This window comes from Cydia fagiglandana, chromosome 4 (genome assembly GCF_963556715.1).
Source record: "Cydia fagiglandana chromosome 4, ilCydFagi1.1, whole genome shotgun sequence".
NCBI classification, from domain to species: domain Eukaryota; kingdom Metazoa; phylum Arthropoda; class Insecta; order Lepidoptera; family Tortricidae; genus Cydia; species Cydia fagiglandana.
In genome coordinates this window covers 1,147,589-1,167,851 of record NC_085935.1, presented here as the reverse complement: position 1 = coordinate 1,167,851, position 20,263 = coordinate 1,147,589, and the positions used below count along the sequence as shown (strand labels likewise).

At 40.6% G+C, this 20,263-nt stretch overlaps 1 protein-coding gene across 1 annotated transcript; it reads right to left on the bottom strand.

Moving 5' to 3' along the window:
* Positions 1–322: 322 nt before the first annotated feature.
* Positions 323–19,918, bottom strand: LOC134663463 (conserved oligomeric Golgi complex subunit 4). The gene is made up of 14 exons (XM_063519835.1): positions 19,738–19,918; positions 19,022–19,219; positions 18,330–18,432; positions 18,052–18,184; positions 17,472–17,592; positions 16,685–16,867; positions 15,483–15,641; positions 14,738–14,865; positions 14,336–14,449; positions 13,216–13,417; positions 10,745–10,988; positions 9,727–9,893; positions 1,377–1,567; positions 323–433 (listed from the first exon to the last, which is right to left on the bottom strand). Exons 1-14 carry the CDS (start codon positions 19,822–19,824, stop codon positions 391–393), a joined length of 2,073 nt encoding a protein of 690 aa, XP_063375905.1. The 5' UTR covers positions 19,825–19,918; the 3' UTR covers positions 323–390.
* Positions 19,919–20,263: the final 345 nt, after the last annotated feature.

The window sequence follows — 20,263 nt, the reverse complement described above, 5'->3', positions numbered from 1 at the left end:
ATGTGTATTTTTATCCTTTTTATTGAAAAATAAGTCACATATGTAAAAATTATGAATCATATACGATTATTTACATGTTTTTGCTCTCATAAGTAATGTTACTGAGTTTTAAAAAGCGTTTTTAAATTAAAAGATAGTTCTAGATCGCGTAGTCTTTTTCCAATGCTAAAAAAACGAACTATAAGGGGAGGAGTTAAAGGGGAGGTAGGTATAGGTAAATTTTAAGATTTGAAGTTATTAACCATTTTTGTTGCTGTAAGAAGATAACAAGAGAGGACAGGTTAAAAAGTTAAACATAAGTTTCATGTAAATAATACGTTTATTTATTCTTACAATAATAATATTTGAATATAATTTATAAATGCATATAACGTGTAAATATTTTTTTAATTAAAGCTTCAGGCGTTTGATGTCTTCCATTCTGAAATCAGTTCTGAAAAAGAAATTTTTAATAATTATTAGGTAAGTATATCTGATATTAGGTAGTAAATTATTAATTAAGGAATTAGCGGAGCGATACAAATAGGCGAGTAAAGAAAATCGTTTAGCAATACGAGGTTGGTACTTTCTTATTTTTGCAGTAATAATAATTGAATACGTCATTCAATTTTTGTTAAGTATCAATTTACAAACGGCTTCTAAGCAAAGTATCCACTGGATAACCCTTTAAGTCGATTAGTGTTTCAGTAAACTGTCTTGAAAGTGATAAAAAATACAAATTGATTAATCAATAAATTATTTGAAGAACGGACAGCTGAAAAAATGTAGAATGATAATTAAATTTTTTCTTTCTATATTTTAGTTTTTGCACTCGTTTCTGTAGTTATTGGTTAAATTGTTAGATCGTAGTGTAAAAAATAACAGCGGTTTGACGGCTTTTGATGTGTACCGAGCTGCTAACAATAGCGGCGACGTATGCAGGTCGGGTGCGTGCGACCCCTCCGTCACCCCTCGTCGAATGATTATATAGGTGGGCATAGTCAGGCGTGGCTCACTGCGCGATTTTGTCGCTTTGCAACAGGTAGCTAAAAGTACATCTGTTCTACATCGATTTTGGTGGTTAGCCATAAGCCGCGCGTGGCGCCGTCGCCACCTAGCGGCCATACCTGTCCCGATCGTAACAGGCGCGTTTTGTTTTGTTAGAGTCTTCTGTACTCAGTGGGTACTATTATTTCGTCGGGTGAGAAGCAAAAGTCACTAACTAACACCATTGAAATTATTGGACAATAAACCGTGTCACAAGTGTAATAAAGTGCATCGTTACTTAAATTTTTTGATAGCACTTAGTGACTTTTGCTTCATTCGCTTTTTACCCGAGGATTTATTCTGTGGTATAGGTATAGTTTAGTATAGGTAACTAGTAGGGTATAGTTTACCTGCGGGCGAGTAGATCCTTCTGTCTCCTCGGCGTGAGTCTGGCCGCATGGGGAGCAGCCGCGGGCGAGTCCGCGGCGAGCAGCGCGCCGGCCTGCGAGCTGCGCGCGCAGCGCTCGCGCGCGCCCGCCGCCGCGCCGCCCGCCCACGCCGCCAGCCGCCGCAAGCGCCGCTCCACGATCAGCCCGCCCGTCTGGGAGAACAATAATACTCTATTATTTATTTATTTATCAAATAAGTAACACAGCATTACAGTATAAAACCGGGGCACCGTGAAACTACAAAATAAAAAAAGGACAAAAAAACCATAAACGTAAAAATTAATTTAAACATTAGATTTGGGCGATGACGTAACGGCGTGGCTCCGTCGCGTCATCTGACTCGGCGTATACAGGGTGTCCCGAGACCATGGGGCATCGAGGGAAAGTACCTTAAATATCGTAGATAGGATATTTTGCTGAAAGGAGACATTATTTTAATTTAAAAAACAATTTGAACTGCATTCATAGATTTTTAAGTAATTACATGGTTGAACCGGGAATCGAACCCGCTACATGAAAAAAAAAATCACCCTGTAATTTTATCATACCGATCGAAAGGTTTCACCATAAAGATAATTTTTTTCTAAATAACATAGTCTCAGAAATAAAAGGAAGAACATAAATTTTAACATTTGATGTAAAATTTAGTGAAAAAATCAAAGGAGTGCGACTTTCTGTTCAACAGAATGGGACTCATTTTGAGCATTTGATAAATTAAATTGATTAATTTTGAATTAAAAATGTTAAAATTCATGGTCTTCCTTTTATTTCTGACACTATAGTTTTTAGCAAAAAATAATCCTTATGATGAACCCTTTCCATCGGTATGATAAAATACAGGGTGTTTTTAGAGTTCCGTACCCAAAGGGTAAAACGGGACCTTATTACTAAGACTTCGCTGTCCGTCCGTCCGTCCGTCTGTCACCAGGCTGTATCTCACGAACCGTGATAGCTAGACAGTTGAAATTTTCACAGATGATGTATTTCTGTTGCCGCTATAACAACAAATACTAAAAACAGAATAAAATAAAGATTGAAATGGGGCTCCCATACAACAAACGTGATTTTTGACCAAAGTTAAGCAACGTCGGGAGTGGTCAGTACTTGGATGGGTGACCGTTTTTTTTTTGCTTTTTTTTTGTTTTTTTTTGCATTATGGTACGGAACCCTTCGTGCGCGAGTTCGACTCGCACTTGCCCGGTTTTAAATACCACATTAGTGGTAATAACGCACTCTACCCTGCTGATGGTAAGCGGTTACCGTAGCTTGTAGACACCTACAACTCCAAGGGTGTACTCGTAATGTCACATACGCCTTTCAGTCCCTTTGCCAATTATACCTTTTTTAAAGAACCAAAATATATTACCTGTCCTAAAATCTATGTCTAAAACATTTTTCAACGCATAATCGCATACTATAAAGTTGCAAAAGTCGCTACCCCCAATTGCTAGACCAATTAAAAATTAATAAATAAGATAGAAAATGAAAACACTGATGTCGACACGGCTTAGGGAACCTCGTCAACATTCGTCATGGTGTAAAAACCTTGTGACAGAACCGTTCTATGGAACATGAATGACATTTTTTACGCAGCCCGCGAGCCGCTGACAGGTGGAGCGACCGTGAGAGAAAACACCGATTTATGTATTCAATTCTAGCGGTTTTTTAGGGTTCCGTACCCAAAGGGTAAAACGGGACCCTATTACTAAGACTTCGCTGTCCGTTCGTCCGTCCGTCCGTCCGTCCGTCCATCCATCCGTCCGTCCGTCCGTCCGTCTGTCACCAGGCTGTATCTCTCGAACCGTGATAGCTAGACAGTTGAAATTTTCACAGATGATGTATTTCTGTTGCCGCTATAACAACAAATACTAAAAACAGAATAAAATAAAGATTTAAATGGGGCTCCCATACATCAAACGTGATTTTTGACCAACGTTAGGCAACGTCGGGCGTGGTCAGTACTTGGATGGGGGACCGTTTTGTTTTTATTTTTTTTGCGTTTTTTTTGCATTATGGTACGGAACCCTTCGTGCGCGAGTCCGACTCGCACTTGCCCGGTTTTTTTTTTCTCGTATAGCGGGTTCGATTCCCGGTTCAACCATGTAATTATTATGTTTAATTGTTATTAAATCTATGAATGCAGTTTAAATTGTTTTTTAAATTAAAATAATGTCTTTTTAGGGTTCCGTACCCAAAGGGTAAAACGGGACCCTATTACTAAGACTTCGCTGTCCGTTCGTCCGTCCGTCCGTGATGAAATGATTATTTATTTATTGGGTACCAGCTGTGCCCGCGGCTCCGCCCGCGTGGAATTCGGTCTGTTCTATTTCTCTCCCTCTCCCCTGGAGGCGGAACTTGAATTAAAGTTTACAGATGGATATGCTAGAGGCTGCGATCATATATAACTAAGGATACCGCCTTTAGGAACATTACCGTTCAAATTCTTGGGCCAAATTAGCACACATACACAATTACGCCTACATTCAAATAAGACGACGCGTTTACAGAGCCTGTAATCAAAGCTGGTAAACGAAATAATAGTCATCTTTATTACACTAATGGTACATAGCTAAGTGTAGATGAAATGCATATAATGTCAATAACTACCAATCAGCGACATTAATCCGCTAATAACCTTCTTGCTGTACGTACTGGCCGCTGAGAGTTAACGGTTCATATTTGATTAGAATATGACTTGGACAGGGATAGGTTTATGCCATACAGTGAAGAACCAGTCAAATAATTCACGTATAATAATTTAATGCAGATTAAAAGATAACTAGTTAAAATGTTGTTATGACATGACAGACTAACTCAACATAAGTAAATATATCATAATAAGTATTTTGTATATTTTATTATCAATCTGCATGGCAGTGCGAAGTCACGTTCAGGTATAGTCTGTCCTTTTTACTAAGATCAAGTACACCATAGTAAATGTATGGCGAACTTGATCTTAGAAATCGGACTGGCTATACAGTCTGCAAAATTTACATGGGTACACGAATCGGGTCAAAAATATTTGAACAGGCGGAGTCACAATAAATTCCCACTTTCAATTCAGAATATTTTATATGTATATAGCCGGCCAAGCAAGTTTGTCAGTAGAAAAAGGTGCAAAATAAAATTTTTGTATAGGACCACAGCCGTTCGCGCGCTTAGATTTTCTAAATTTGCCGCTCTTATAATATTTTAAACTTTCGCGTTTTGAACATATATCAACTCACATTATACGAAACGAAACTGATTTACGTCGGTAAATCAAGGTAATTGAATATAATTCGCGTTAGACCCGTCTATAATGTGAGTTAATATGTTTGCCGCTCTTTTCTACTGACGAAAATGGCTTGAAAGAGAACCTACATATGTGACAGTAGAGGGTGGATTCAAATGATCAACATTTTCAGATATTTTGTATTTGTTAAATTAATTCAGTGAAATCATGATAGGAAAAATGTGTCTACATAGACCGGGTATGATTATCTCACGGGTTATATCTCATGAATAGAACATATTCTAGATATCTTGCCAGGCTTCCACTTAATTTCATGTCTCTCTAATTGGACAGCTTTTTTCCATAGTTCTCTGCGAATAGCATCTTGTGGGAATCTGAATGGAAAGTAATGTAAAATGACAATACCAAATTTGATTATTAATTTGAAATAACTAGGTCGTTTTTTTTATAGCTCCATCTCATGAAATAAAAAAGGAAAATACAAATCTGTAAGAAGAAATTCTGTAAGAGAATAGAAATGTGTAAGAAGGAATTTATTACTACATTTATAATTATAATATAGAAAATACCTAAACCAAACACAAGTTAATAAAATAGTCTACTTTATTTAGCATAACACCATCCCTATTATCCTCGCAATTTAAAAAGTCGTATGTTGTTATGAAAGTTGTATGCAGTTGTTACGTTTTAGCTTAGCACGGTAGTATTGAAAACAAATCGTCATGTTTTTTCCAAATTCTACTGAAGTTATCTGTTTACTACAAGTGAAAAGTGATTCCACTGTCCTTGGTATGAACTAAAATAACTTCTGCACCACTTCACGACACATGAATATATTTTTAATTACAAAAAAACGTTGTTTTTATAAATCAATTTAGCCATTTGTCACTGACTGTCATCTCGGTGGTACTGAGATTGCCAATCGAGCAGTTTGTAAGTACCGCCTATCGCGGGGTAGTTTGCGTTGGGTCATAATTGAGCGGACAGAATACTTCCATGTATAGCATTTCGCTGGCTAGAGGACTGTAGTCCAGATAAAATATTTTACAATAAGGTACCACTAAATAAAACTACACTCCAAAATCAATAGCTTTTTTCGCCCTTATTCAAATTTTACACGTGATTTAAACGACAGAGTAGTAGGTGTATATCGGACGATACAGTAAGGTATACGCGCGCGAGCAAAAGCGAAGCGGCTTGCCTGGCTAAAGCGCCACTCACCGTGGTCTTCTTCAGACTCCTGAGGAAAATCACGTGCCCTTTGTAACATCAATGCGTTGCGAGACTTTCACGAATCATTCGATTTTTTTGGGGAAGGCATGGTAATGCGTATAAAATGCGAGTCCCAAATCGTTTGACTCCGCAAACGACCAGTGCCGGATTAAGATACTTTGATGCCCTAAGCATTTCTAGACCATGGTGCCCCCTCTCCCTAGGGTCGTCAAGATTATATTGAATTTTTTTTGGTCAATTGAGTGACGTTCATTGCCGCATTACAGCTGGATATGGAAATCAGTCACATAATTTTATCACGAAAATTAACAGTCCTGCAGCAATAACGTTGCAACAGAGTAATGCTGCTGCAGTCGCCACCTGAATATCACCTTTATCATATCTTAGAATGTTATTGAAAACGCGAGCGAAGAGAGCGCGAAAATTTTTCGATATTAAAACGCAATTTAATAGACAGTTGGTCATTTTTACTTTTAGTATGGAAATCAGTCACATCATTTTTGCACAAAAATTGACATTGCTGCAACACAGTAATGCTGCTGCAGTTGCCACCCGAATATTACCTTTATCACATTTTAGAATGTTATTAAAAAATGAGAGCGAAGCGAGCGCGAAAATTTTTTGATATAAAAACGCAATTTGATAGACAGTTGTACATTTTTACTTTTAGTGTAGAAATCAGACACATCATTTTATCACGAAAATTGACAGTACTGCAGCAGTAACGTTGCAACAGAGTACTATTTTCGATATAAAAAACGCAATTTGATAGACAGTTGTACATTTTTACTTTTAGTCCCAACCAGGCGCCAATCCAGGATTTCATACAGAGAAGGGATGTGACAGTTATCTATCAGCCTAGCTTGGCATAGGGCTCGATATTTAAGGGTCTCAGCGAGGTTGTATTCATACAGAAAAGATGCAAGAAAGCAGAGCTTGGAATTGACCAAGTGAATTGTATTGGCGAAATGTGAGCAAGGCAGAAGGCCCAGCTGCGAAAGAGGAAAGCTTGGATTTGGATCCACGCCCAAGTGTAATTAAGGCAGAAGATCAACTTTGCCGTAAGGGAGAATGCCTTGCATAAGACCTCACGCCGAACTGCAAAAGAGTGGCTTGAAATCGAATCTATGCATGTAATCACGACTCTTCTACTGCTCGCTCTTTGGCATCACTTGAAAGCGCTACTTGATAGGATGATTTTAGTTTTCGGCTTTCACTGGGCCCCTGAGACCTAACTGCCAAAGTGTTACCATCTTGACAGTTAGGTCTCAGGATCGCGGCTAAGTAGCAACACGCCTTGGCCGACAAATCTGCTGTGCAAGAGAGCAAAATTCGCTATAAAATCGGTAACCTATGTCGAAAAAATCGGCTGGCCGCAAGCCCGAAAGCAAGATTTTTTCCAAGACTTTAAAGGCGTCCGCGTAAGGTCAAATCGAATGCCTACATTGGAAATTTTCATACGTACCCTCACTCTCTTACTTTTAGTATGGAAATCAGTCACATCATTTTATGACGAAAATTTGCAACACACAATTTCAGTAACGTTGCAACAGAGTAATGCTGCTGCAGTTGCCAACCGAATATCACCTTTATCGTATCATAGAATGGTTTTGAAAATGCGAGCGAAGCGAGCGCGAAAATTTTTCGATATAAAAAACGCCATTTGATAGACAGTTGTACATTTTTAGGGTTCCGTACCCAAAGGGTAAAACGGGACCCTATTACTAAGACTCTGCTGTCCGTCCGTCCGTCTGTCACCAGGCTGTATCTCACGAACCGTGATAGCTAGACAGTTGAAATTTTCACAGATGATGTATTTCTGTTGCCGCTATAACAACAAATACTAAAAACTGAATAAAATAAAGATTTTAGTGGGGCTCCCATACAACAAACGTGATTTTAGACCGTAGTTAAGCAACGTCGGGCGGGGTCAAGTACTTGAATGGGGGACCGTTTTATTTTTGCCTGTTTTTGCATTATGGTACGGAACCCTTCGTGCGCGAGTCCGACTCGCACTTGCCCGGTTTTTTTACTTTTACTCCCAACCAGGCGCGAAAAAGTTTGCCCCTCCTTCCTAAGTAGCGCCATAAGATTCAGGGGCAAACTTAAATCAAGCGAGTATTGTGGCTACCCCCCCTTATATGGGTTGAATTTTTATAGCCTATAACCTGGCCGGAGATTTTCTCGACAGATTAGTAAAGTTTTCATCAAAATCCGTTCAGCCGTTTTCACGTGATGCGCGTTCAAATAAACAGGCAAACAGATAAACAGACAAACAGACAAAAATTCTAAAAATTGTTGGAACGTGTTCTGTTATCGATTCTAAGTATCCCCAGCCAACTTTTTTTCAAATATCTTCCATGTACAGACTTTCGACCGTCTACAGCTTTATTATATGTATAGATATTTGATTATTGATGAGGAAATGGATATTCCGATGTAATATTATCTACTTGTTTGTTACTTATGCTTTTTTTTGACATTTAGATTTTATTCTAGAAATTCTAGACTAGTATTTTTTTATACATTTTTTTTTAATGTTTGACGATCCTTTTGTGAAATTCTTAGTGTTAAATTTGACATGTATAATAATCCAATTTTATTATGGAATAATATTAACATCAATAAATTGCTCTGATAATTAGATTAAGATTAATTACGATTCATAAGAGCTTGTTGCTAGGCCTACATGAATAAAGTATATTTTGATTTTGATTAAGACTTCGCTGTCCGTCCGTCCGTCCGTCCGTCCGTCTGTCACCAGGCTGTATCTCACGAACCGTGATAGCTAGACAGTTGAAATTTTCACAGATGATGTATTTCTGTTGCCGCTATAACAACAAATACTAAGAACAGAATAAAAGAAAGATAAATGGGGCTCCCATACAACAAACGTGATTTTTGACCAAAGTTAAGCAACGTCGGGAGTGGTCAGTACTTGGATGGGTGACCGTTTTTTCTCTTTGTTTTTTTTTTTGCATTATGGTACGGAACCCTTCGTGCGCGAGTCCGACTCGCACTTGCCCGGTTTTTTTTCAGCAAAATATCCTATCTACGATATTTAAGGTACTTTCCCTTGATGTCCCATAGTTTTGGGACGCCCTGTATAGGGTTCGGCAGGTTGCCCCGGAACCGCCGAAACATCACACCCTTCGGCCAGAAGTCCGCGCTTGCGATGGTGTCCTACAGCGGCCGCGGCACGCGCACCACAAATGAACTGAAGTGCACATAGTGCCGCGACTGTAGCTAGATTATAACTTAGGACTAAATTAAGAACCAAACAACACTCACTCCAAGTGCCAGGAGCGGGTACATGTATACAGACAGACCCAAATTTAAAGACCTAGAACCCAACGATTTAAGGGGGAGGGGGCTTCTCCGTCTCAAAACCGCATTGATTTGCACTGTGGTGGTCAATAGCTGGTTGGTCGCGGCCGCTGAAAGCTGGGCTTTGCTGGCTTCGGCTAAAGTGTCCAACGCTGAAGGCAGAGCAGTCACTAGATCAAATGTTACCTGATCATAATGATGCACCAGCAGCCTTTCTTCTGCCCTGGTGGCCAAGTCTTGCACTATGGTGGTCAGCAGCTGGTTGGCCGCGGCGGCCGACAGCTGGGCTTTGCTGGCCTCGGCTAAAGTGTCCAACGCTGAAGGTAGCGCAGTGACTAGATCGAATGTTACCTGATCATAATGATGCACCAGCAGCCTTTCTTCTGCCCTGGTGGCCAAGTCTTGCACTATGGTGGTCAGCAGCTGGTTGGCCGCGGCGGCTGACAGCTGAGCTTTGCTGGCTTCGGCTAAAGTGTCCAACGCTGAAGGTAGAGCAGTGACTAGATCGAATGTTACCTGATCATAATGATGCACCAGCAGTCTTTCTTCTGCCCTGGTGGCCAAGTCTTGCACTATGGTGGTCAGCAGTTGGTTGGCCGCGGCCGCTGACAGCTGGGCTTTGCTGGCTTCGGCTAAAGTGTCCAACGCTGAAGGTAGCGCGTCAGCATCGTCTTCCATGCTATCTGGAAACGGTATGACAATTTATTTACGCTGCTCATTGGACTTAAAGAAGATTGAACCTTATACACTGTAGTTACAGTCTGTATTTAAATGGCAGCGCCCCAAGGAGAAGGGCATGGGAAGGGGAAGGGGGTGCAGGCACCATAATATAGAATAAAATGATAGACATTTAGTATAAAGAAAAAGTAGTATAGAAAATTCAAATTCTTTTGACGAGAATAAATGATTTTATATAGCGAACACCAGCTGTCATTCCATAAATAGCTGTCAAACTTCTTAGGAAATAAAACTAATAGTACCTAATAGTTTTCTACCCGGAATTAATTTATAAATCGTCACAATTATGGTATATTCGGAATATTTACATATACAATTACACCCTTTGCATCCCTTCTAAAGGGGCCCACTGACGGCTCGATTCGGTAAATGAATTAGATTTCTACTAGACTTCAACAAGTTACGATACGGATAATTTAAAGATATTTGTAAGATAGATATGTCAAATTTGACGTTTCCGCGATTCTGGAGGTCCTCTTGTACGATTTCGACAAGTTATGACTTATTATATATCCAAGTCACATCTAGTCGATATCTAATGTAGATCTAGTTGATCTCTAAATCGTCTCAAGATCTTGTGATTATCTCGAAATCCGAATAGTCCTGTGATTAACAGTCCGCTTGACGGTATCGGCCTGTCAGTTAGAACAAAATTTTGACAGTTCCGAACAACTGACAGGCCGATACCGTCCGGCGGACTGTTAATCAGTGGGCCCCTTAAGATTGAATGGTCCTTTCACGCGGATGTAATAATTATGTAACACCAAATCTGTCATAACCGAATTTGTCAACTAACCTCCATCTGGGTCAGCAACCGCGTCAGCCCACTTAGTGACCTTATGCTTCAACGCAGCCGTAATACCCTCCAAGCCCAAATCCCTCGCGGCCTTGAACGCGGCCGCGGCAGTAGCGAGACTCTCAGCGCACGACACCAGCTTGTCGCGGCCGCCGGTAGAGAGTAGAGGCTCTGCGAGTGTGCAAGCTTCTGTGGCGAGGCGCATGGACCATTCGGCGCCGGATTCCGCTTCGTTTAGATGTGCCTGGAAACATAATAGTAAGTTACCACCTGCCTGTGTCTCTGGCTGGCTGGCCTGTGGCTGTGTGCCTGGTAACATAATAGTTCATAGACCGAGTTAACGCAAAGTTCGAGCAAAGCGACTCCGTTGTTACTTCTTTTGTCAATGTACATAATCATTGTAAGTTTTCTTTTGTTAATATACCTAGTTTTTGAAAGATTTTCACAATGGCGGAATTATGGAGGTCCGCAAGATGTACAGCTCAGAGCCACTGGTATCTATTTTGGTTGACCGATGTCGAATTTTTCAAAGGTGGTTGTCGAAAGTGACCGATTACAAATTAAAGACGTTTTTACTATCTAGACACGCGGCAGCGTGTCAAGCCAAGTTCAAGCAAAGGAACTGGCTAGCCAGCGCCAAGTGTAATATTACACGAACCACTTGGTGCCACTTTTGACCCTTCTATAACTCAAAACATCTTTAACGTAAACACATAAAACTACGTGTGTTTAATTATATCCATAAGGACATCTAGAAGCCCAAATTTCATGAAGCTAGCTCAAACGGTTATAAAGATATGAAGGTCAAAAAGTCGTAAATTTTAAGACTGACTGACATACCTATAGTACCTAAACCTAACCTACTTCCAGATGACCTAGAAGGATGAAATTTGGAATCCAGCTCAGTTATTGTGTGAAAGCGTAGGAAAAAATCTAAAAATTAAAAAAAGTTATAAAATAGGGGGGGTTCCCATACAAAAAAAACCATTTTTTATTGTGACTGACATATAAGTACCTAAACCTAACCTACTTCCAGATGACCTAGAAGGATGAAATTTGGAATCCAGCTCAGTTATTGTGTGAAAGCGTAGGAAAAAATCTAAAAATTAAAAAAAGTTATAAAATAGGGGGGGTCCCCATACAAAAAAACCATTTTTTATTGTGACTGACATATAAGTACCTAAACCTAACCTACTTCCAGATGACCTAGAAGGATGAAATTTGGAATCCAGCTCGGTTATTGTGTGTAAGCGTAGGAAAAAATCTAAAAACAAAAAAAAGTTAATAAATAGGGGGGGTTCCCATACAAATTTCTTTTTTATTGTGACTGACATATAGTACCTAAACCTAACCTACTTCCAGATGACCTAGAAGGATGAAATTTGGAATCCAGCTCGGTAATTGTGTGTAAGCGTAGGAAAAAATCTAAACATAAAAAAAGTTAAAAACTAGGGGGGTCCCCATACAAAAAACCTGTAATACGCGCTAAACAACCGGCCCACGGTGTGTCGTTGGCGGCGCGTGGCACCACATAATTAATACAAAGAACAGAAGTAAAAAAACATGCAGCGGAAACACAAGAAAAAACATTAAATCTCAATACCTGCCTAGTTTTCTTTACAAAAAGTATTGATATCCCATCAAAAACATAAATGTAAAAAAGGAGAGCCAAGTTCAATACAAAAATTATGCTTGGCTGTGGGGTTCGCCGCAAAAAGAATGGAGATTTAAATGAGTGCCAAGTTCTATGCAAAATCCAAATATGTATTTATAGGAACAAAATAACATTATAAACAAGTATTAAACTCTATTTCTTTGCTTTATTGGATACCTATAACAATTGCTGTTATTTAAAAAAAATGTGAGATCTTAAAGTAGGTTAGATTTGGCTTGGCCAGTTTTTATCAGAATTACAAAATATATATGTTGAATAACTTTATAAAATGATTGATGTAATGAAAACTGGCCAAGTCAAATCTAACCTGCTTTAAGATCTCGCATTTTTTTTTAAATAACAGCAATTGTTATAGGTATCCAATAAAGCAAAGAAATAGAGTTTAATACTTGTTTATAATGTTATTTTGTTCCTATAAATACATATTTGGATTTTGCATAGAACTTGGCACTCATTTAAATCTCCATTCTTTTTGCGGCGAACCCCACAGCCAAGCATAATTTTTGTATTGAACTTGGCTCTCCTTTTTTACATTTATGTTTTTGATGGGATTTAGTTTTCTGTTAATGCGTAAGACGTAGTAACGCTTTTCTAACATTTCAGCTATCGTACCTATGACTGTTTTCACTCTAGTAAAACTACGAGTATTATAGTCCCAACTGGCTCCCATTTCTCGAATGAATGTTATTAATGACAACATATTAATAATATTAGACTATGTAATATCGTTCGAGAAATGGGCCCCTGTTCCTATACCCTTATCTTTGTAGGTATATAAAAGCGAGCAATTACTGACCACATATAGCTGCGCCTGGGCATCCACCTCCCTGTGGCGGGCCGCGTCGGCGGCGGGCCCGGGCGGGGGGAGGGGGAGAGGCTCGGGGGGAGGGGCTCGGAGCCAGCGCCGCAGCGCGGCCGCGGCGTCGCGCTCCAACAGCGCGGATACTTCGTTCAGCACCGCGCACGCGCCGTCCACGCTGCCCGTTGAAATGCTGCGGCTGGAGGCAAACAATAGAGAGTGTTGCTTAGGGCCAGTTGCACCGACCACATTTGACAGACTGATCGACGTCAGAGCGCGCGCCCCGGCGCGCCACTATGAAACTTTCCATACATAAAAATTTAGTGAACTCTTTAACGATACGAACAGTTTGGTGCGACCGACTCTTAACGCCACTTGCACCATCCCACTAACTCCGGGTTAACCGGTTAAACCGTTAACCCAGTTTCAAATTGTACTGGCAACCATAGTAACTCTAGGTTTAACAGGTTAACCGCGGATTTAGTGAATGGTGCAAGTGGCCCTTAGAGTGGTATTCCACTTGTCCAATAAAATTTATTTGTCCAATGTGTATTTGCGCCTCACATTTTGCTTAATGAGAAAGTGAAACGCAATGCACATTGGACCAACAAATTGGACAAGTGGAATACCAACCATTGAATACATAATATTAAAAATTAAAAAAACAGTACGTATGTGATAATTTTATAGTCTTCGTCAGCAATTCTAATTTACCAAATGTCGGTTTTAAATATCGATAAATTAATACTAAAAAATACACAAATCACTATTAGATCTATTAGGCATAGTAGAGAGTCAACTGAATTTCTTACTTTCGATACTCGATACTCTTTACCTCGCGGTAAAAAACACATTGTCAACCTGACTCGAGCTGGTTGCCCCGACTTGTAGCTCAGCCATCTTGAGCTGTCAAGTGTCAATTTACCGAATAACTTTCCTCGCAATGAAGAAGACATCGTCAACCAGACTCGAACTGGTTGCCACGACTTGTAGCGCAGCCATCTTGAGCTGTCAAGTGTCAACTTACCGAATAACTTTCCTCGCTATGAAGAAGACATCGTCAACCAAACTCGAGCTGGTTGCCCCGACTTGTATGAGCTGTCAAGTGTCAACTTACCGAATAACTTTCCTCGCAATGAAGAAGACATCGTCAACCAAACTCGAGCTGGTCGCCCCGACTTGTGGTGCCGCCATCTTTAGCGCTTTGCTGACGCTCTCTTCTAAGAAGAACCTAGAAACAAACACAAACTTAACAGCTTTACGACACGGCAGTGCGAGGGGTAGCCATAATTAATCTGCAAAAGTCATGTTGCGTAACAAATAACATAAATCATTTTCTAATTGAAGAATGTTATGCAATGGGCTAAGGCGCTTTGCAAAGAACATGGTTTCCAGTTAGATCTCAATTCTTTTATTAGCGAAACTTTCAGTGAACTTGGTATTCTTTCACATGTGTTCATTACTATTATTTTTTATACCTACTTCGTTTTTACAATTTATACATGATGACTCTACCCACCTTTCCAAGGCGAGATAATGTCCCAGCAAGTCCTGAGCGGTCCTTGTCAGGTCGCAATCTGTGATGATCTTCTCTGTGGCCGCTATACATGATTTCTTCGTTTCTTCGTCCACTGTTGACGCGTCCGCCTGGATCAAATGTCTAATATATGTAGTTTCATTTATTTATTTTATATAGTATCAAGAGGTTTTAGTTAAATAGGACAAAATGTGTCAGTTTAGTTACACTAGTTAGCAATTGCACAAAGTTTTTATATGATTTGAGTAAGATTGAATTCTTGTTTTTATAACTATTTTTTTAAATGCCAGAATAACATAGTAATTTGGCGAGCGAGCAACCTCGCGAGGCCTCGCTTATTATTTAGTTAAAATTATCTATTTTAGTATCAGGGTCATAAATAAATACACAGAATACTTTTCCATAATTCTGATTTTGTATGAATATTGTACTAAATATAGATCGATTGGACAAATTAGGTCAATCGAGCTGATATCTTAATATTTGGGTTATATAACCTCCTTATTTGAAGTCGGTTAAAAATCAAAGGTGAGTGGAGACCGCGACTTGGCAAACGTAGTGTAGGACGCCCCCCGACCAGGTGGGATAACAGATACTGCAGGCAGATGCTGGATGCGGCAAGCTGAAGACAGGGCGCTATGGCGCTCTTTAGGGGAGGGCTATGTCCAGCAGTGGACTACTATAGCCTGATGATGATGATGAAAAATCTAGGTATAACTCGACTTACCTCAGCCCTCCGTCTGACGAACGTGAAATACAGCTGTATAGTAGAATGTGCGAGTGCTAGCTCGGCTAACACTGGCTCGGCGTGAAGCGCAGAACGACGGGCGTTTGACAGTCGAGCTGCCACTAATTCGTGGTACACCCGGCGGCCGCCTGCGCAAATCTGGAAGGAAATTATTCACATAATATAGTTATTTTATTTATATCTATTCCCAAAGGTTGCCTAGAAGAGATCGTTTTTTTTAAGCTATAAAACCGTCTGTTGCTATCCAATTGTTTTTGTTTCTGTATAATTATGTATTATAAATTGTGTGACGTAAGCAAAAAGGAGTATTGTGTAATCGTCGTTACAATAATAAAATTCGTATCTTCAAACTCTTGTTTCTTGTTAAGAAAACGGTGAAAAGTTCACAACTTAGGGAGGTCACTTAGGGCAGTTGCGCTGATAGAGACCACACTCCACCCTTCTACTTCTAGTAATCGTGTGCAGACATCCGCGAACACTGCCGCGTCTGACGTCGGATCCGGCACGGATCAAACACTGATACGTACCACTGGTTGTATAAGCGCCAGCGCCCGTGGCATCCGACCAAATGCACGTGAAACTGCTAATACGCGCACTCGTTCCACGCTCCGCCCTCCAGCTTCAAGCAGACGTGTAAAAGCGTCCGCGATTACTGCCGCGTCGGACGTCACTGATACATACCACTGGTTGTATAAGCGCCAGCGCCCGCGGCAGCCGACCAGGAGCGCGTCCAGCTGCAAGTAATATCGCTCGTTCCACGTTACGCCCTCCTGCTTCCAGTAATCGCGTGAATGCGTCCGCGAACACTGCCGCGTCGGACGTCGGATCCGTGCCGGATCCGGCACTGATACATACCACTGGTTGTATAAGCGCCAGCGCCCGCGGCAGCCGACCAGGAGCGCGTCCAGCTGCAAGTAATCTCGCTCGTTCCACGTTACGCCCTCCTGCTTCCAGTAATCGTGTAAATGCGTCCGCAAACACTGCCGCGTCGGACGTCGGATCCGGCACTGATACGTACCACTGGTTGTATAAACGCCAGCGCCCGCGGCAGCCGACCAGGAGCGCGTCCAGCTGCAAGTAATCTCGCTCGTTCCACGTTACGCCCTCCTGCTTCCAGTAATCGTGTAAATGCGTCCGCAAACACTGCCGCGTCGGACGTCGGATCCGGCACTGATACGTACCACTGGTTGTATAAGCGCCAACGCCCGCGGCAGCCGACCAGGAGCGCGTCCAGCTGCAAGTAATCTCGCTCGTTCCACGTTACGCCCTCCTGCTTCCAGTAATCGTGTGAATGCGTCCGCGAACACTGCCGCGTCGGACGTCGGATCCGGTACGGTGCAGGCACGGCGGATTGCAGCCTCCGACTGAGAAATATGATATAATAAATAAATGTAGGAATAAAAAAAAAGCGAGAGTATCACAAGTTATTGGGTCATACAGAGGCAGAAATACATAAAGTCTCACCTCGAAAATCAACGATACTTACTGGAGAATAATTTCTACTTGTGATTTAATTGTTTTACTTAGATTTAGTTGTTGACTGGGTTGCCAGGGTTCGAACCAGCGTCTTCTGCATTCGCGGCAGACACCATAACCGTTTACCGTATCATTAAGTTCATTAACGCATTCAGTATTGTTTCCATTTCAGTTTCGATTTATAAACCGAATAAAGTAGCATTTCTTTTGTTTCATTGCTTTCAAAAATAAACGATTTTCATCCCAATTGACTATACAAGCTTTCAATTTAAAAATACGGAAATGTTGTATGGTGGGCCTAACGTTATAATTTATAATAGTATTTTACGTAATATTTTTACTAAGGGCACTTGCACCAGTTGCACCATCCAACTAACCCTTGTACTATGGTTACCAGTACAATTTGACAATGGGTTGACGGTTTAACTGGTTAACCCCGGGTTAGTGAGATGGTGCAAGTGGCGCTTAGGTAATTCTATATGCAGTTTGTACCTTATTAGCGAGATATCTGGCCAGCAGGTCAACGCCCTCGTCAGCTCGTCCAATCTGAGGGAACAACTTGAAGAGACGCTCCACAGCCGCTTCATCGTCCTTGCGCGCCGCTTCTTCAAACCTGAAAGGAATATATTAAAATAAGTTTAAAAGTATTGGTGCGGGTTGAACTAAACATGGGGTGGTTAAGGCGAGTCAACGGGAGTCAAACCCCTCATTTATAAAATATGAGAGCTTTTTAGGGTTCCATACCCAAATTAATTTTCCCCACACCCCAAAGAAATTTTCACAGATCATGTATTTCTGTTGCCGCTATAACAACAAATACTAAAAAGTACAGAACAGAACCCTCGGGCGAGTCCAACTCGCACTTGGCCGGTTTTTTAAGTTTGATCTCATTATAATAAACATATTAATGATAATTATGGATAAGGGCAAACAATTAGCAATGGCTTGTTAGATGAATAAATTACGAAGTATAATCAAAATTAGCTAAATATAACTTTGTAGTTTCAAATGGTTATATCAATATGTCTCCTTAAAATTACCTATACTTGACCGTTATTAACTTATTACATACTTGCGTACGAGCTGGTCGCGCAGCGTGGCCTGCGCGGCCGTCATGGCGTCGCGCGGGTCGTGCTCGCCCCGCGCGCGCGCCGCCGCCACTGATCCGGGGTCCATGCTGAGGAAGCGAGCCACGTGCGCCGCGCCTGTTATATATTTTTTTAATTAAACTAGTGTTATGTATAGACAATGAGGGTAGGTTTTGACATTACTAGCATATGGAAATAGGGTTGAAAAATTTTAATGTCTTCTACACAGATTGAGATTAGTACTATGTAAATAATAACTGACCTGTTTCGTAATCATGTGCTTTGATGGCCGCCTCAACTCCTGCACTGCACACTTGCAGATCTATGAGGTCATTGACTCGCCGCTGACACTCTGCCACTCGGGACTGAAATAAAACATAATCTTATCTTATCTTATCTTATTGTTTTCGGGGGCCCTTGCGGATACACTTCGACCCATAGGGATCTTTTGTGCACCCCCTAGAGAAGATAAATAAAACATAAAATAAGTAAAAAAGCAGATGCAAAAAGGTTACATAGGTATTATTAGAGGCAAAAAGTTAACCACTGTTATTGCCTAAAATCAAACAGTCATCACAAGATATTATCATTGTTGAGAATTGTGAAAACACAGGTTCAGTCCAATAAAATGTCCTAATTCACACTTGTCTAACTTTAGTTAATCCTAATCTTATTACAACCTGTGGGGAGACACTCCTGACTTCGTGCAAACTCGGCTCCGCTCGGCTCAGCATTCCTCCGAGCAGTTATTAGGGTTGGCACAACTTGACGTCCCTTTGCGTGCACGACCACAGATAAGATAATTACTTGAATTTTGACAACCCTAAATAGTCGGGGATTAGTGCCATACGTTATTCGACCCTGAATTGCATTCAAACTTCGGTTTTGTAGGAAGTGTTCATTCTGTACAGTAGTACTATTACTTATTCTGTGTTACAAGTTTGCAATGCTTACCCTAGCCAAATCCAGCTGGCGCACTTTAGCACTGACGTCTCTGGCCAACATTGCAGTCTTGTCTACCATGTCTGCCGCAATCTGTGTGTCTGCCTTCACCTCACCAAGCTTGGCGTACGCTTGGCTTGCGGTCCGCAGCCGCCCTTCCAACGAGCATGCCTTTGATAGGACATTGGAAAGTGCTTCGTCTACCTCCGTCTAGAAAATAAAGAATGAATGTGCATAAAATTATAAACACTTCTTTAAGTCCCTTGGGGATTATAAAACTTCGTTATCAGTAGCAGATTATTACTAACAGAGTTCTCAGATGAGGTTAGTAATAAGATGAAGTTGTAAATAAGTGTTTTAAATGGTTGAGTACCAATAGGAATTAATATAAGCTTGGAATTAGATATATTATAGAATATACTATATGATTTATGTGAAGATTTGTGTAGATAAGAGACAAGTAGTACGTAACTAAATATAAGAAATTAATTTGATGCCGGCTGTACACACTCGTCTAGAGCCTCTCGCCGAGTCTCGCTCAGATCCAATTGGAGAAGCGCGAGACGAGAAAGGAACAGTACCTACACAGTCGTTCTCAGCCTGTCTTGGGGTCTCTCGACGTGTGTGTACAGCCCGCATGAAGATTTCTATACTTCAGAAGGAATAACTAAATTATTAAAACGATAAAATAGTGACACAAGGTAATGTAAAGAAGTAAAGTAACTTACTTCTTCCTGTTCGATTTCATGAAGGGCTTTTTTTAAACCTTCTTCACTAGACACGTCGTACTTCTCTAAAAGGAGACTTAACGACATTGTGTCGATTTACGGAGAATAAACTAAAACAGGCAGAAATGTTTTATTGACGACACGAAGCCAAATTCTAGTTTGACATGACACTGTTGACAATCTTGACAGACAAAAGACAGCTGGCGTTGTTGACTTGACAGCTGACATTTCGAAGCTTTGCCAAGATTTAGAAGAATGTAATCGAATTCAAACGTACATATTACGCACAAAACGTTGTATAATCAATATGCATAAGCTGAGTAATAACGCATAAATATTTGCTTTCATTGGAACCTAAATAGAATTGGTGCTAGTAGAAACGCGAAATATCGAAATATTTCATGCTGGCAAGCGTTGGCTAGGGAAATTCAAATATCGTATCTACTCTTCGTAAAAAACTTAAATTTATCGTTCCCTCGAAATTGTATTGTTTACTTGAAATAAAATTAAAAGTAGAAGGAAAATA

What these genes read in the sequence shown, in the direction of transcription:
- LOC134663463 (XM_063519835.1), bottom strand. Translation starts at nt 19,824, where the DNA reads ATGTCGTTAAGTCTCCTTTTAGAGAAGTACGACGTGTCTAGTGAAGAA. An exon ending in GCCAGCTGGATTTGGCTAGG is followed by an intron (nt 18,433 to 19,021) that starts GTAAGCATTGCA and finishes GTTTTATTTCAG; the next exon opens with TCCCGAGTGGCAGAGTGTCA. An exon ending in ATTGCGAGGAAAGTTATTCG is followed by an intron (nt 13,418 to 14,335) that starts GTAAGTTGACAC and finishes GTTTGCCTCCAG; the next exon opens with CCGCAGCATTTCAACGGGCA.